The sequence below is a fragment of the Podarcis erhardii genome, assembly GCF_964252035.2.
Source record: "Podarcis erhardii genome assembly, chromosome: Z".
In the NCBI taxonomy this organism is placed as follows: Eukaryota; Metazoa; Chordata; class Lepidosauria; order Squamata; family Lacertidae; genus Podarcis; species Podarcis erhardii.
In genome coordinates, this window is record NC_138504.1 from 51,403,889 (window position 1) to 51,421,995 (window position 18,107).

Here is an 18,107-nt window from a genome sequence, read left to right on the forward strand (position 1 = left end):
TGGTTTTGGGGTTTCCGCTTCCTGGCCCCCCTCTTTCTGCCACCCCCTTTCAGACCCCTCCCTCTTTTTGGGGGGACCCCCAAGTCGTTCCAGCGACCCCCAAGTTTCCCACTGCCCCCTTCCTCCAAGCAGCACCCCATAGATGGTTTCTCTAGGGCTGGTTTGGGGGCACAGGCTTTCCAGGGCTGCTTTTGGGGGGCCGGGCTTCCTGCCCCCTTTCCGGACCCCTCCCTCTTTTTTTGGGGGTCATTTCAGCGACCCCCAAGTTTCCCATTCCCTCCTCCCATAGATGCTATCTATGGGGCAGGTTTGGGGGCTCGCTCCTCTATGGGGCAGGTTTGGGGGACCCCCTGATTCATTTTAGGGCCCCCCATTCATTTCTGCGACCCCCAAGTCCCTCACTGCCCCCTTCCCAAAGCAACACCCCGATTCCCCCCCATAGCGGCTGTCTATGGGGCAGGTTTTGGGGTTTCCCCCTTCCTGCCCCCCATCTTTCTCTCACCCTATTTTTTGGGGAACCCCCATATTCATTCCAGCGACCCCCAAGTTCCTCACTGCCCCCTTCCCAAAGCAACAACCCGATTCTCCCCATAGCTGGTTTCCATGGGGCAGGTTTTGGGGTTCTGTGGGGCACCCCCAAAATCCCTCCTCCCCCTTGAAAAAGGGGGCGCCCCGCTTCCCCCCATAGCGCCCTCTCCCAGTCTCTCACCCCCTTTTAGTTCTGCCCCCTTTTGACACCCCAAATCTCCCTATGTGACCCCTAACTCGCCCTGTGCGACCCCTAACTCTCCCTATGCGACCCCTAACTCTCCTTTTGGCACCCCAATTTTCCCTATAGCACCTCAAATCTCCCCATAGAACCCCATATTTCCCTATAGCTCCTCAAATCTCCCTATAGACCCCCAACTTTCTCTAGGGCAGCCTAAATCTCCCTATGCGACCCCTAACTTTCCCTATAGCACCTCAAATCTCCCCATAGAACCCCATATTTCCCTATAGCTCCTCAAATCTCCCCATAGAACCCCAATTTTCCCTATAGCACCTCAAATCTCCCCATAGAACCCCAATTTTCCCTATAGCTCCTCAAATCTCCCCATAGAACCCCATATTTCCCTATAGCACCTCAAATCTCCCCATAGAACCCCAATTTTCCCTATAGCTCCTCAAATCTCCCCATAGAACCCCAATTTTCCCTATAGCTCCTCAAATCTCCCCATAGAACCCCAATTTTCCCTATAGCTCCTCAAATCTCCCCATAGAACCCCAATTTTCCCTATAGCACCTCAAATCTCCCCATAGAACCCCATATTTCCCTATAGCTCCTCAAATCTCCCCATAGAACCCCAATTTTCCCTATAGCTCCTCAAATCTCCCCATAGAACCCCATATTTCCCTATAGCACCTCAAATCGCCCCATAGAAACCCAACTTTCTCTAGGGCAGCCCAAATCTCCCCATAGCACCCCATATCTCCCTATAGAACCCCAACTTTCTCTATGGGGCTGCCAGCGATTTTCGGGGTGCCCCCTATCTCCCGCTATGGGGCTCCCCGTTATTTTTAGGGGGACAGTTCTGCCCCTCTTTCGACACCCCAAATCTCCCTCTGCGACCCCTAACTCTCCCTATAGGACCCAAATGTTGCCTAGGCGACCCCTAACTCCCCCTATGGCACCCCAGATCTCCCTAGGCGACCCCTAACTCTCCCTATAGGACCCAAATTTCCCCTAGGCGACCCCTAACTCACCCTATGGGACCCCTAACCCTCCCTATGGCACCCAACTTTCTCTAGGCGACCCCTAACTCCCCCTATGGCACCCCAGATCTCCCTAGGCGACCCCTAACTCTCCCTATAGGACCCAAATTTCCCCTATGCGACCCCTAACTCACCCTATGGGACCCCTAACCCTCCCTATGGCACCCCAACTTTCTCTAGGCGACCCCTAACTCTCCCTATAGGACCCAAATGTTCCCTAGGCGACCCCTAACTCTCCCTATAGCACCCCTAACTCTCCCTATGGCCCCCTAACTCTCCCTATGGCCCCCCGCCTTCCCCTCTGCGACCCCCATATTTTTTTGGGGGTCCCCTTCTCTCCCTTTGAAAAGCCCCCCACTATAGGGCAGCCCCCAACCCCCCACTTTTTCTATGGGGCGCCCCACGGCCGCTATGGGACGCCCCACATTTCCGCCCTTCTTCCTCCCTGCACAGCACCCCACAACTTGTGGGGTTCCCTGCCCCCCATTCCCCCCCCTTTTGCCCCTTTTAATCCCATTGAATTTCGTTTTTATTTTTATTTTAATTTCCTTTTTCTGGCATTTAAATTTCCTTTTTCTGGCATTTTAATTCCGTTTGAAATTGCATTGAAATTCCCATTGAAATCGCATTGCATGGATTTCCTATGGGAGCGGCGCCCTCTAGTGGCCAATATTTTCATTTTTCTTCCATTTTCCTGCTTTTCCACCCCAAAAACAGGCATGAAAAGGTGGGAAAAAGGGGCAGAAAAACAAAGGAAATATTTCTATTTATTTTTTCCCCCCTCCCCCCATTTTTCCCAATTTCCTGCGATTTTGAATCCATTTTTTCCTGCCCCCAAACCCTCCATTTTTTGCAAACTGCCATTTTTGGTGCCAGCCCCGGATGGGGAAAAAAAGCCATTTTTTGGCTTCCGGAAAGCAGGAAAAAATCGAAGACGAACCACCAACAAACGGTTAATTTTCTGCCGCAATTTTGGGGGGAAAAAACCAGTTTGCTGTGACCATTTCCGGGGAAATAATTTGATTTTTGGGGCTTTTTTTGGGCAGAAATCGGATTTGCAAGAGGTTTTTTTTTGCAGAAATTAGCCTTGCAAAAAAGGAGGTTTTTGGGGCCGAAACTGACATTGTAAGAAATGGATTTTGGGGGCAGAAATGAACATTGTTGTTGTTTTGGGCAGAAATTGACATTGCAAAAAGGAGATTTTTTTTTGGGGTAGAAATTAGCAGGTTTGGGCAGAAATGGACATTGCAAAAAGGAGGTTTTTTTTGCAGAAATTAAGGTTTTTTTGCAGAAATTAGCATTGCCAGAAAGAGGTTTTGGCAGAAACGAACAGGGCAAGAAATGGATTTTTTTTGCAGAAATTAACATTGCAAAAAGGAGATTTTTTTGCAGAAATTAAGGGTTTTTTTGCAGAAATTAGCATTGCCAAAAGGAGATTTTTTTTGCAGAAATTAAGGGGTTTTTTTTTGCAGAAATTAGCATTGCAAGGAAGAGGTTTTGGCAGAAATTAACATTGCAAAAAGGTGGTTTTTTTGGCAGAAATTAAGGTTTTTTTTGCAGAAATTAACATTGCTGGAGAGAGTGTGTGTGTTTTTTGCAGAAATTAATATTGCAAGAAATTGATATTTTTTTTTTGCAGAAATTAACATTGCAAGGAGGAGGTTTTGGCAGAAATTAACATTGCAAAAAGGTGGTTTTTTTGCAGAAATTAAGGTTTTTTTGCAGAAATTAACATTGCTAGAGAGTGTGTGTGTGTTTTTTGCAGAAAATAATATTGCAAGAAATTGATATTATTTTTTTGCAGAAATTAACATTGCAAGGAGGAGGTTTTGGCAGAAATTAGCATTGCAAAAAGGAGGGTTTTTTTGCAGAAATTAAGGGTTTTTTTGCAGAAATTAACATTGCTAGAGAGAGAGTGTGTGTTTTTTGCAGAAAAGAATATTGCAAGAAATGGATATTATTTTTTTTGCAGAAATTAACATTGCAAGGAGGAGGTTTTGGCAGAAATTAGCATTGCAAAAAGGAGGTTTTTTTGGCAGAAATTAAGGTTTTTTTTTGCAGAAATTAACATTGCTGGAGAGAGTGTGTGTGTTTTTTGCAGAAAATAATATTGCTAGAAATTGATTTTTTTTTTGCAGAAATTAACATTGCAAGGAGGAGGTTTTGGCAGAAATTAACATTGCAAAAAGGTGGTTTTTTTGGCAGAAATTAAGGTTTTTTTGCAGAAATTAACATTGCTGGAGAGAGAGTGTGTGTTTTTTGCAGAAATTAATATTGCAAGAAATTGATATTTTTTTTGCAGAAATTAACATTGCAAGGAGGAGGTTTTGGCAGAAATTAGCATTGCAAAAAGGTGGTTTTTTTGCAGAAATTAAGGTTTTTTTGCAGAAATTAACATTGCTGGAGAGAGAGTGTGTGTGTTTTTTGCAGAAATTAATATTGCAAGAAATTGATATTTTTTTTTGCAGAAATTAACATTGCAAGGAGGAGGTTTTGGCAGAAATTAGCATTGCAAAAAGGTGGTTTTTTTGGCAGAAATTAAGGTTTTTTTTGCAGAAATTAACATTGCTAGAGAGAGTGTGTGTGTTTTTTGCAGAAATTAATATTGCAAGAAATTGATATTATTTTTTTTTGCAGAAATTAACATTGCAAGGAGGAGGTTTTGGCAGAAATTAGCATTGCAAAAAGGAGGGTTTTTTTTGCAGAAATTAAGGGTTTTTTTGCAGAAATTAACATTGCTAGAGAGAGAGTGTGTGTGTTTTTTGCAGAAATTAATATTGCAAGAAATTGATTTTTTTTGCAGAAATTAACATTGCTAGAGAGAGAGTGTGTGTGTTTTTTGCAGAAATTAATATTGCAAGAAATTGATTTTTTTTGCAGAAATTAACATTTCCCCCAGAAATGTAACATTGCAAGAAAGAGTTAATTTTTTTTTGCAGAAATTAACGTTGCTAAATATTTTTTGCAGAAATTAACATTGTAATAATGTTTTTTTTGCAGAAAATAAGATTGCAAGAAAGAGGTTTTTGCAGAAAATTGCATTGCTAAATATTTTTTGCAGAAATTAACATTGCTAGAGAAATATTTTTTGCAGAAATTAACATTGTAATGAGGGTTTTTTTTTTGCAGAAAATAAGATTTCAAGAAAGAGGTTTTTGCAGAAAATTGCATTGCTAAATATTTTTTGCAGAAATTAACATTGCTAGAGAAATGTTTTTTGCAAAAATTAACATTGTAATGAGGGTTTTTTTTGCAGAAAATAAGAAAGAGGTTTTTGCAGAAAATTACATTGTAAGAAATAGATTTTTTTTTGCAGAAATGAACATTGCTAGAGGGGTTTTTTTTCCTGCAGAAAATTACATTGTAAGAAATAGATTTTTTTTTTTTTTTTTGCAGAAATTAACATTGCAAGAAAGTGGTTATTTTTTGCAGAAATAAACAGGGTTTGGGGTTGTTGTTTTTTGCAGAAATTTGGGTTTTTTTTGCAGAAATTAGCATTGCAAAAGAGGTTTTTTTTGCAGAAATTAGCATTGCAAAAGAGGCTCTTTTTGCAGAAATTAACATTGTAAAAAGGAGGTTTTTTTGCAGAAAGAAGCATTGAAAGAGAGGTTCTTTTTTGCAGAAAATAGCATTGCAATAAAGAGGTTTTTGCAGAAAATAGCATTGCAATAAAGCGGTTTTTGCAGAAAATAGCATTGCAATAAAGAGGTTTTTGCAGAAATTACATGTGCAAAAAGGAGGTTTTTTGGGGGGCAGAAATTAAGATTGCAGAAATGAAACCTGGCAGAAATTAATTTGCAGAAATGAAACCTTGCAGGATTTAATTTGCAGAAATGAAACATTGCCAGAACGAGGTTTTGGCAGAAATATTACAGGAAGGAGTTGGGCTTTTTTTTGCAGAAATAAAAATTAAAGCAATATCTATCCATCTATCTTTTTTTTGCAGAAATAAACAGCTTTTTTTCTGCAGAAATGGCCTTTGCAGCAGGAGGAAATATATATTTTTGGCAGGAATTCGAGGTTGTTTGGTTGCTGCAGAAATCCAAATTAAATCAATATATCTATCTTTTTTTTGCAGAAATAAACAGCTTTTTTTCTGCAGAAATGGCCTTTGCAATAGGAGGAAACATAGATTTTTTTTGCAGGAATTCGAGGGGGTTTGGTTGCTGCAGAAATCCAAATTAAATCAATATATCTATCTTTTTTTTGCAGAAATAAACAGCTTTTTTTCTGCAGAAATGGCCTTTGCAATAGGAGGAAACATAGATTTTTTTTGCAGGAATTCGAGGGGGTTTGGTTGCTGCAGAAATCCAAATTAAATCAATATATCTATCTTTTTTTTGCAGAAATAAACAGCTTTTTTTTCTGCAGAAATGGCCTTTGCAGCAGGAGGAAATATATATATTTTTGCAGGAATTTGAGGGGGTTTGGTTGCTGCAGAAATCCAAATTAAAGCAATATATATATCTCTCTTTTTTGATGCAAATTCCATTTGCAGGAGGCCGTTTGCCCAAATCAGAGGCGAAAAATAAATCCGATTTGCAAGAGGGTTTGGGCAATTAAAATCAAAATGCAATTTGCAAGAGGGAGGCTTTTTGCAAAAAAAATTAAATTAAATTAAATTAAAAATCCCCTTTGCAAGAGGGAGGCTTTGCAATCAAAGAAAAATAAAAATCCAGGTTTATTTTGGGCAGGAATTAAATTGCAATTCCATCCAGGCCTTTTCTTTCTCTCTTTATTTTCCTTTATTTCCGATTATTTTTACTCCATTTCTAGCCTCAAATCGGCCTTTGAGTTCTATTTTTCTTATTTATTGTGATTTATTCTTATTTTCCATCTCAATTCTTCCCTTGCAATCCTCCCCATTGTTTGCATCCGGAAAGAATCCCATTTATTGCAATTATTTTCATTTTTAATTTCATTGCTGCTCTTGCAATTATTCTCATTTTTAATCTCCATTTTTGCAAGCCTCCGAAATGCCTGCAAACTGGAAGAATCCATTATATTCTTATTTTTCTTCTTTTTAACCTCAGTTCTTGCAAGCCTCCGAAAGCATTGGGAAGGATTGCAAGAATGGGAATAAAATAAAATAAAATAAAATCTAAAATAAAATAAAATCGGTTTTGCATGCATAATTCGCCTGCAAACTGGAATAATCCATTATATTTCTATTTTTCTTCTTTTTAACCTCAGTTCTTGCAATCCTCCGAAATGCCTGCAAACTGGAATAATCCATTATATTTCTATTTTTCTTCTTTTGAACCTCAGTTCTTGCAAGCCTCCGAAAGCATTGGGAAGGATTGCAAGAATGGGAATAAAATAAAATAAAATAAAATCTAAAATAAAATAAAATCGGTTTTGCATGCATAATTCGCCTGCAAACTGGAATAATCCATTATATTTCTATTTTTCTTCTTTTTAACCTCAGTTCTTGCAATCCTCCGAAATGCCTGCAAACTGGAATAATCCATTATATTTCTATTTTTCTTCTTTTGAACCTCAGTTCTTGCAAGCCTCCGAAAGCATTGGGAAGGATTGCAAGAATGGGAATAAAATCAAATAAAATCGAAAATAAAATCGGGTTTGCATGCATAATTCGCCCCAGGCTGCATTTGCAAGGATTGCAATAATTGCAATTAAAAAATAGGAAGAATTGCAAGAAATGGGAGGATTTCAGGCTGCAAAGAAGCATTGGGAAGGATTGCAAGAATGGGAATAAAATAAAATAAAATCTAAAATAAAATTGGTTTTGCATGCATAATTCGCCCCAGGCTGCATTTGCAAGGATTGCAATAATTGCAATTAAAAAATAGGAATAATTGCAAGAAATGGGAGGATTTCAGGCTGCAAAGAAGCATTGGGAAGGATTGCAAGAATGGGAATAAAATAAAATAAAATCTAAAATAAAATTGGGTTTGCATGCATAATTCGCCCCAGGCTGCATTTCCAAGGATTGCAATAATTGCAATTAAAAAATAGGAATAATTGCAAGAAATGGGAGGATTTCAGGCTGCAAAGAAGCATTGGGAAGGATTGCAAGAATGGGAATAAAATAAAATAAAATCGAAAATCAAATCGGTTTTGCATGCATAATTCGCCTGCAAACTGGAAGAATCCATTATATTCTTATTTTTCTCATTTTTAATCTCCATTCTTGCAATCCTCCGAAATGCCTGCAAACTGGAATAATCCATTATATTCTTCTTTTTCTCATTTTTAATCTCCCTTTTTGCAATCCCTCGAATTGCATGCAAGCTGGAAAAAAACCCCTTTTCTTTCCATTTTTCTTCTTTTTAATCTCAATTCCTCTCTTGCAATCCTTTCAAATGCAAATAAAAAATCCTTTAATTTTTCTTCCTTTTTCTTCCCATTCTTGCCGCCTGCAATGCTCCCATTTCTTCAGATTATTCCTATTTTTTAATTGCAATTATTTTATTTTATTCCCATGCTTGCAATTCTCCCAATACTTCTTTGCAGCCTGAAATCCTCCCATTTCTTGCAATTATTCCTATTTTTTAATTGCAATTATTGCAATCCTGGCAAATGCAGCCTGGGGCCGAATTATGCATGCAAAACCGATTTTATTTTAGATTTTATTTTATTTTATTCCCATTCTTGCAATCCTTCCCATTCCTTTTTTGCAGCCTCAAATCTTTTCATTTCTTGCGAATATTCCTATTTTTTAATTGCAATTATTGCAATCCTTGCAAATGCAGCCTGGGGCGAATTATGCATGCAAAACCGATTTTATTTTAGATTTTATTTTATTTTATTCCCATTCTTGCAATTCTCCCAATGCTTCTTTGCAGCCTGAAATCCTCCCATTTCTTGCAATTATTCCTATTTTTTAATTGCAATTATTGCAATCCTGGCAAATGCAGCCTGGGGCGAATTATGCATGCAAAACCGATTTTATTTTAGATTTTATTTTATTTTATTCCCATTCTTGCAATCCTTCCCATTCCTTTTTTGCAGCCTCAAATCTTTTCATTTCTTGCGAATATTCCTATTTTTTAATTGCAATTATTGCCATCCTTGCAAATGCAGCCTGGGGCGAATTATGCATGCAAAACCGATTTTATTTTAGATTTTATTTTATTTTATTCCCATTCTTGCAATCCTTCCCATTGCTTTTTTGCAGCCTGAAATCCTCCCATTTCTTGCAATTATTCCTATTTTTTAATTGCAATTATGGCAATCCTTTCCTGGGGCGAATTATGCATGCAAAGTGAATTTTATTCTAATTTATTTTGATTTTGATTCCTTCTCCCAATGATTGCAATTCTGGGGCGAATCCTGCATGCAAAACCGATTTTATTCCCTTTTATTTTGGCAAAATCCAAATTGCAAACAGGATTTTATTCTATTTTAGTCCATTTTTTTGCAAACTCAAACCCTGTTCAAAAAACCCCTTTCTCCGAAATGCAAACTTTAATTTAATTTAATTTAATTTAATTTAATTTAATTTAATTTATTTTCTTTTTGCATTCTCCAAATCTCCTTTTTCTTCAATGCAAACGGGATTTTCTTCTATTTTATTCCCTTTTTTTGCAAAATCAGACCCATTAAAAACCTCCTTTTTCTTCAATGCAAAGGGGATTTTATTCTATTTTATTCCATTTTTTTTTTTTTGCAAAATCAGACCCATTAAAAACCTCCTTTCTCTTCAATGCAAACGGGATTTTATTCTATTTTAGTCCATTTTTTGGCAAACTCAAACCCTGTTCAAAAAACCCCTTTCTCCGAAATGCAAACTTTATTTTAATTTAATTTAATTTAATTTAATTTAATTTAATTTAATTTATTTTCTTTTTGCATTCTCCAAATCTCCTTTTTCTTCAATGCAAACGGGATTTTATTCTATTTTAGTCCATTTTTTGGCAAACTCAAACCCTGTTCAAAAAAACCCTTTCTCCGAAATGCAAACTTTAATTTAATTTAATTTAATTTAATTTAATTTAATTTAATTTAATTTAATTTAATTTAATTTAATTTATTTTATTTTTGCATTCTCCAAATCTCCTTTTTCTTCAATGCAAATGGGATTTTCTTCTATTTTATTCCATTTTTGGCCAAATCAGACCCATTCAAAACCTCCTTTTTCTTCAATGCAAAGGGGATTTTATTCTATTTTATTCCATTTTATTTTTGCAAAATCAGACCCATTAAAAACCTCCTTTCTCTTCAATGCAAACCGGATTTTATTCTATTTTAGTCCATTTTTTGGCAAACTCAAACCCTGTTCAAAAAACCCCTTTCTCCGAAATGCAAACTTTAATTTAATTTAATTTAATTTAATTTAATTTAATTTAATTTAATTTCTTTTTGCATTCTCCAAATCTCCTTTTTCTTCAATGCAAACCGGATTTTATTCTATTTTAGTCCATTTTTTGGCAAACTCAAACCCTGTTTAAAAAAACCCCTTTCTCCGAAATGCAAACTTTATTTTAATTTAATTTAATTTAATTTAATTTAATTTAATTTCTTTTTGCATTCTCCAAATCTCCTTTTTCTTCAATGCAAACCGGATTTTATTCTATTTTAGTCCATTTTTTTGCAAACTCAAACCCTGTTCAAAAAACCCCTTTCTCCGAAATGCAAACTTTATTTTAATTTAATTTAATTTAATTTAATTTAATTTATTTTCTTTTTGCATTCTCCAAATCTCCTTTTTCTTCAATGCAAACCGGATTTTATTCTATTTTAGTCCATTTTTTGGCAAACTCAAACCCTGTTCAAAAAACCCCTTTCTCCGAAATGCAAACTTTAATTTAATTTAGTTTAATTTAATTTAATTTAATTTAATTTAATTTAATTTCTTTTTGCATTCTCCAAATCTCCTTTTTCTTCAATGCAAACGGGATTTTCTTCTATTTTAGTCCATTTTTTGGCAAACTCAAACCCTGTTCAAAAAACCCCTTTCTCCGAAATGCAAACTTTAATTTAATTTAATTTAATTTAATTTAATTTAATTTCTTTTTGCATTCTCCAAATCTCCTTTTTCTTCAATGCAAACGGGATTTTATTCTATTTTATTCCATTTTATTTTTGCAAAATCAAGCCCTTGCAAAACTCCTTCATCTTCAATGCAAACGGGATAATAATAATAATAATAATAATAATAATAATTTCCAGCCCATCTGGCTATTGCTATTAGTATTAATATTTGTATTAGTATTATTAATAACCCCCTAGTGGCTGCGGAAACCTAGCCAGATGGGCAGGATATTATTATTATTATTATTATTATTATTATTATTATTATTATTATTATTATTAATTGGGTGCCTGGCTCCCTATAAGCTCCTTGCATAATTATTATTACTATTATTATTATTCTAACCCTGGTTTCAATTATTATTATTATTATTATTATTAATGTCAAATAATAATAATAATGGCAATATATCTGAGTTTCTAACCCTGGTTTCAAATATTATTATTATTATTAATGTCAAATAATAATAATAATAATAATAATAATAATAATAATAATAATAATAATAATAATGGCAATATATCTGAGTTTCTAACCCTGGTTTCAAATATTATTATTATTATTAATAGCAATATATCAGTCACTAACCCTGGTTTCTATTATTATTATTATTATTATTATTATTATTATTATTATTGGCAATCTATCTGAGTTTCTAACCCTGGTTTCAATTATTATTATTAGTATTATTAATGGCAATAGATCTGAGTTTCTAACCCCGGTTTCTAATAATAATAATAATAATAATAACAGCAATATATCTGAGTTTCTAACCCTGGTTTCATATATTATTATTATTATTATTATTATTATTGGTAATATATTGAGTTTCTAACCCTGGTTTCATATATTATTATTAATAATGGCAATAGATCTGAATTTCTAACCCTGGTTTCTAATAATAATAATAATAATAATAATAATAATAATGGCAATATATCTGAGTTTCTAACCCTGGTTTAAATATTATTATTTTTATTAATGGCAATATATCTGAGTTTCTAACCCTGGTTAATGATGATAATAATAATAATAATAATAATAATAATAATAATAATAATGGCAATCTATCTGAGTTACTACCCCTGGTCTCATTTATTTTTATTAGTATTATTATTATTAATGGCAATATATCTGAGTTTCTAACCCTGGTTTCAAATAATAATAATAATAATAATAATGGCAATATATCTGAGTTTCTAACCCTGGTTTCAAATATTATTATTAATGGCAATAGGTCTGAGTTTCTAAACTTGGTTTCAAATATTATTAGTATTATTATTAATGGCAATATATCAGTTACTAACCCTGGTTTCAATTATTATTATTATTATTATTATTATTAATGGCAATCTATCTGAGTTTCTAACCCTGGTTTCAATTATTATTATTAGTATTATTAATGGCAATAGATCTGAGATTCTAACTCTGGTTTCAAATATTGTTATTATTATTAATAATAATAATTGCAATATATCTGAGTTTCTAACCCTGGTTTCTAATAATAATAATAATAATAATAATAATGGCAATAGATGGAGTTTCTAACCCTGGTTTCATATATTATTATTAATAATGGCAATAGATCTGAATTTCTAACCCTGGTTTCAAATAATAATAATAATAATAATAATGGCAATATATCTGAGTTTCTAACCCTGGTTTCAAATATTATTATTTTTATTAATGGCAATATATCTGAGTTTCTAATCGTGGTTTCAAATAATAATAATAATAATAATAATAATAAAGGCAATATATCTGAGTTTCTAACCCTGGTTTCAAATATTATTATTTTTATTAATGGCAATATATCTGGGTTTCTAATCGTGGTTTCAAATAATAATAATAATAATAATAATAATGGCAATATATCTGAGTTTCTAACCCTGGTTTCAAATATTATTATTAATGGCAATAGGTCTGAGTTTCTAAACTTGGTTTCAAATATTATTAGTATTATTATTAATGGCAATATATCCGAGTTTCTAACCCTGGTTTCAAATATTAGTATTACTAATAGCAATATATCAGTTACTAACCCTGGTTTCAATGATTATTACTATTATTATTATTATTAATGGCAATCTATCTGAGTTTCTTACCCCGGTTTCAATTATTATTATTAGTATTATTAATGGCAATAGATCTGAGATTCTAACTCTGGTTTCAAATATTGTTACTATTATTAATAATAATAATTGCAATATATCTGAGTTTCTAACCCTGGTTTCTAATAATAATAATAATAATAATAATAATAATGACAATAGATTGAGTTTCTAACCCTGGTTTCATATATTATTATTAATAATGGCAATAGATCTGAATTTCTAACCCTGGTTTCTAATAATAATAATAATAATAATAATAATAATAATGGCAATATATCTGAGTTTCTAACCCTGGTTTCAAATATTATTATTTTTATTAATGGCAATATATCTGGGTTTCTAATCGTGGTTTCAAATAACAATAATAATAGTAGTAATAATAAGAATAATAGCAATATATCTGAGTTTCTAACCCTGGTTTCAAATATTATTATTAATGGCAATAGGTCCGAGTTTCTAAACTTGGTTTCAAATATTATTAGTATTATTATTAATGGCAATATATCCGAGTTTCTAACCCTGGTTTCAAATATTAGTATTACTAATAGCAATATATCAGTTACTAACCCTGGTTTCAATGATTATTACTATTATTATTATTATTAATGGCAATCTATCTGAGTTTCTTACCCCGGTTTCAATTATTATTATTAGTATTATTAATGGCAATAGATCTGAGATTCTAACTCTGGTTTCAAATATTGTTATTATTAATAATAATAATAATTGCAATATATCTGAGTTTCTAACCCTGGTTTCTAATAATAATAATAATAATAATAATAACGGCAATATATCTGAGTTTCTAACCCTGGTTTCAAATATTATTATTATTAATGGCAATGGATTGAGTTTCTCAACTTGGTTTCAAATATTATTAGTATAGAAAACTCGGTTTCTAACCCTGGTTTCTAATAATAATAATAATAATAATAATAATAATAATAATAATGGCAATCTATCTGAGTTACTAACCCTGGTCTCAATTATTTTTATTAATATTATTATTATTAATGGCAATATATCTGAGTTTCTAATCCTGGTTTCAAATAATAATAATAATAGTAATAATAATAATGGCTATATATCTGAGTTTCTAACCCTGGTTTCTAATAATAATAATAATAATAATAATAATAATAATAACGGCAATATATCTGAGTTTCTAACCCTGGTTTCAAATATTATTATTAATGGCAATAGGTCTGAGTTTCTAATCCTGGTTTCAAATAATAATAATAATAGTAATAATAATAATGGCTATATATCTGAGTTTCTAACCCTGGTTTCTAATAATAATAATAATAATAATAATAACGGCAATATATCTGAGTTTCTAACCCTGGTTTCAAATATTATTATTAATGGCAATAGGTCTGAGTTTCTAAACTTGGTTTCAAATATTATTAGTATTATTATTAATGGCAATAGATGCGAGTTTCTAACCCTGGTTTCAAATATTATTAGTATTAATAATATTAATATTAATATTAATTTTTTTTTCCACAGGCCGAAGGCAGCGTCAGCAGTGTTGGCAAAAGAGCTTCCGCCAGCAGGTATTAATAGCGATAAAAACAAGAACGATAATATCGTTAATAACGCTAATAATGATCAATAATAGTAATTGTAATTATTAATAATAATAATAATAATAATAGAAATGGCGGCAACTACAAAACAACAACCAAAACCGTAGTCATGGCAACCAAAATTACAACAGTGAAACATTATATTATTATTATTATTATTATTATTATTATTATTATTATTATTATTATTATTATTTTATTATTATTATTATTATTATTATTATTATTATTACATCATTATAATTCAAAGGCTCCCAGTCCCAGTCCCGCATTCCCAGTTTCCCATTAACAGGCTCCCATTCCCAGTCTGCCAGTATCCCAGTCCCAGTCCCAGTCTCCCAGTCCCAGTCCGGCATTCCCAGTTTCCCATTCCCAGTCCCCCATTCCCAGTCTCCCATTAAAAGACCCCCAGTCCCAGTCCCAGTCTCCCATTCCCAGTCCCCCATTCCCAGTCTCCCATTAAAAGACCCCCAGTCCCAGTCCCAGTCTCCCATTCCCAGTCCCCCATTCCCAGTCTCCCATTAAAAGACCCCCAGTCCCATTCCCAGTCTCCCATTCCCAGTCTCCCATTAAAAGACCCCCAGTCCCAGTCCCAGTCCCCCATTCCCAGTCTCCCATTAAAAGACCCCCAGTCCCAGTCCCAGTCTCCCATTCCCAGTCCCCCAGTCCCAGTCTCCCATTAAAAGACCCCCAGTCCCAGTCCCAGTCTCCCATTCCCAGTCCCCCAGTCCCAGTCTCCCATTAAAAGACCCCCAGTCCCAGTCCCAGTCTCCCATTCCCAGTCCCCCAGTCCCAGTCTCCCATTAAAAGACCCCCATTCCCAGTCTCCCAGTCCCCCAGTCCCCCATTCCCAGTCTCCCATTAAAAGTCCCCCATTCCCAGTCCCCCATTCCCAGTCTCCCATTAAAAGACCCCCAGTCCCATTCCCAGTCCCCCATTCCCAGTCTCCCATTCCCAGTCTCCCATTAAAAGACCCCCAGTCCCAGTCCCCCATTCCCAGTCTCCCATTAAAAGACCCCCAGTCCCAGTCCCAGTCTCCCATTCCCAGTCCCCCATTCCCAGTCTCCCATTAAAAGACCCCCAGTCCCAGTCCCAGTCTCCCATTCCCAGTCTCCCATTAAAAGACCCCCAGTCCCAGTCCCAGTCTCCCATTCCCAGTCCCCCAGTCCCAGTCTCCCATTAAAAGACCCCCAGTCCCATTCCCAGTCCCCCATTCCCAGTCTCCCATTAAAAGACCCCCAGTCCCATTCCCAGTCTCCCATTCCCAGTCCCCCATTCCCAGTCTCCCATTAAAAGACCCCCAGTCCCAGTCCCAGTCTCCCATTCCCAGTCCCCCAGTCCCAGTCTCCCATTAAAAGAGTCCCAGTCCCAGTCCCAGTCCCCCATTCCCAGTCTCCCATTAAAAGACCCCCAGTCCCAGTCCCAGTCTCCCATTCCCAGTCCCCCATTCCCAGTCTCCCATTAAAAGACCCCCAGTCCCATTCCCAGTCTCCCATTCCCAGTCCCCCATTCCCAGTCTCCCATTAAAAGACCCCCATTCCCAGTCTGCTCTGCCCCCCAGTCCCAGTCCCCCAGCCCCACACTCCCAGTCCCGCATTAAAGACCCCCATTCCCAGTCTCCCCGCCCCCATTCCCAGTCCCCCATTCAAGACCCCCATTCCCAGTCCTAGCCCCACATTCCCAGTAGCCCATTCCCAGTCTGCTCTGCCCCCCCATTCCCAGTCTCCCAGTCTCCCATTCCCAGTCCAAGTCCCCCAGTCCCATTCTCCCATTAAAAGACCCGTTCCCAGTCTCCCTGCCCCCCGTTCCCAGTCTCCCAGCCCCACACTCCCAGTCCCCCATTAAAGACCCCCATTCCCAGTCTCCCAGCCCCCCATTCCCAGTATCCCAATCCCAGCCCCCCATTCCCAGTCCCACACTCCCAGTCCCCCATTAAAGACCCCCATTCCCAGTCTCCCTGCCCCCCATTCCCAGTCTCCCATTAAAAGACCCCCATTCCCAGTCCTAGCCCCCCATTCCCAGTCTCCCAGCCCCACACTCCCAGTCTCCCAGCCCCCCATTCCCAGTCTCCCATTAAAAGACCCCCAGCTCCAGTCCCAGTCTCCCATTCCCAGTCCCCCATTCCCAGTCTCCCATTAAAAGACCCCCAGTCCCAGTCTCCCTGCCCCCCATTCCCAGTCTCCCAGTGCCCCATTCCCAGTCTCCCAGTCTCCCATTAAAGACCCCCATTCCCAGTCTCCCAACCCCCCATTCCCAGTCTCCCAGCCCCCCATTCCCAGTATCCCAGTCCCAGCCCCCATTCCCAGTCCCACACTCCCAGTCCCCCATTAAAGACCCCCATTCCCAGTCTCCCTGCCCCCCATTCCCAGTCTCCCTGCCCCCCATTCCCAGTCTCCCTGCCCCCCATTCCCAGTATCCCATTAAAAGACCCCCATTCCCATTCCTAGCCCCACATTCCCAGTCTCCCAGCCCCACACTCCCAGCCTCCCAGCCCCACACTCCCAGCCTCCCAACCCCCCATTCCCAGTATCCCAGTCCCAGCCCCCATTCCCAGTCCCACACTCCCAGTCCCCCATTAAAGACCCCCATTCCCAGTCTCCCTGCCCCCCATTCCCAGTCTCCCTGCCCCCCATTCCCTGTCTCCCATTAAAAGACCCCCATTCCCAGTCCTAGCCCCACATTCCCAGTCTCCCAGCCCCACACTCCCTGCCTCCCAGCCCCCCATTCCCAGTCCCCCATTAAAAACCCCCATTCTGTCTCCCAGTCCCTGCCCCCCATTCCCAGTCTGGTCTGCCCCCCATTCCCAGTCCCCCATTAAAAGACCCCCACTTTCCCAGTCCAAGTCTCCCATTCAGCCCCCCATTCCCAGTTTGGTCTGCCCCCCATTTCCAGTCTCCCAGCCCCACACTCCCAGTCTCCCATGAAAGCCCCACAGCCCCCCATTCCCAGTCTCCCAGTCCCAGCCCCACACTCCCATTCTCCCACTTCAGACCCCCATTCCCCCTCTGCTCTGCCCCACTGACCCCTTTCTCTGCCCCACAGAGACCCGCCCCCCTCGGCTGCCGCCATGCCGGGCTCCGATTCGCCGGCCTCCGACTCGGCCCCGCCCAGCGAGGAAGCCCCGCCCTCTGCCCCCCAAGTCACCGTCAAGACCGAGACCCCCGACGACTTCGCCTGGCCCCACGGCGGCCCCACGGAGCCCCGCAAAGGGGGCCGTGGGGCAGCCCCAGCCGAGATCTGCGTCGTCCTGGGCGGGGTCCGCAGCCAGCAGACCCTGGGTAAGCTAGGTGCGACCCCTATTTCCTGTGGGGCAGAGCGGGTTGGGGGTCGGGGAAGAGGTTGGGGGTCGGGGAAAGGTTTGCTTAGGGGTCGGGGGCCCTATGGGTTGGGGGTCAGGGGGAAAGTGGGGGGTCCGCAGCCAGCAGAGCCTGGGTAAGCTAGGTGCGACCCCTATTTCCTGTGGGGCAGAGCGGGTTGGGGGTCGGGGAAGAGGTTGGGGGTCGGGGAAAGGTTTGCTTAGGGGTCAGGGGCCCTATGGGTTGGGGGTCAGGGGGAAAGTGGGGGGTCCGCAGCCAGCAGAGCCTGGGTAAGCTAGGTGCGACCCCTATTTCCTGTGGGGCAGAGCGGGTCGGGGGTCGGGGAAAGGTTTGGTTA

The 18,107-nt window shown here is 38.3% G+C and overlaps 1 protein-coding gene across 1 annotated transcript in view; it reads left to right on the forward strand.

The window, feature by feature from the left end:
• The window catches only part of LOC309334321 (zinc finger protein 618-like), a 57,244-nt gene that overhangs the window by 1,078 nt on the left and 38,059 nt on the right, over positions 1 to 18,107 (forward strand). Inside the window, exons 2-3 of the mRNA XM_081848570.1 lie at positions 14,374 to 14,420; positions 17,496 to 17,731. Of these exons, the coding sequence (XP_081704696.1) occupies positions 14,374 to 14,420; positions 17,496 to 17,731 (283 nt within the window). The remainder of the gene's footprint in view (positions 1 to 14,373; positions 14,421 to 17,495; positions 17,732 to 18,107) is intronic.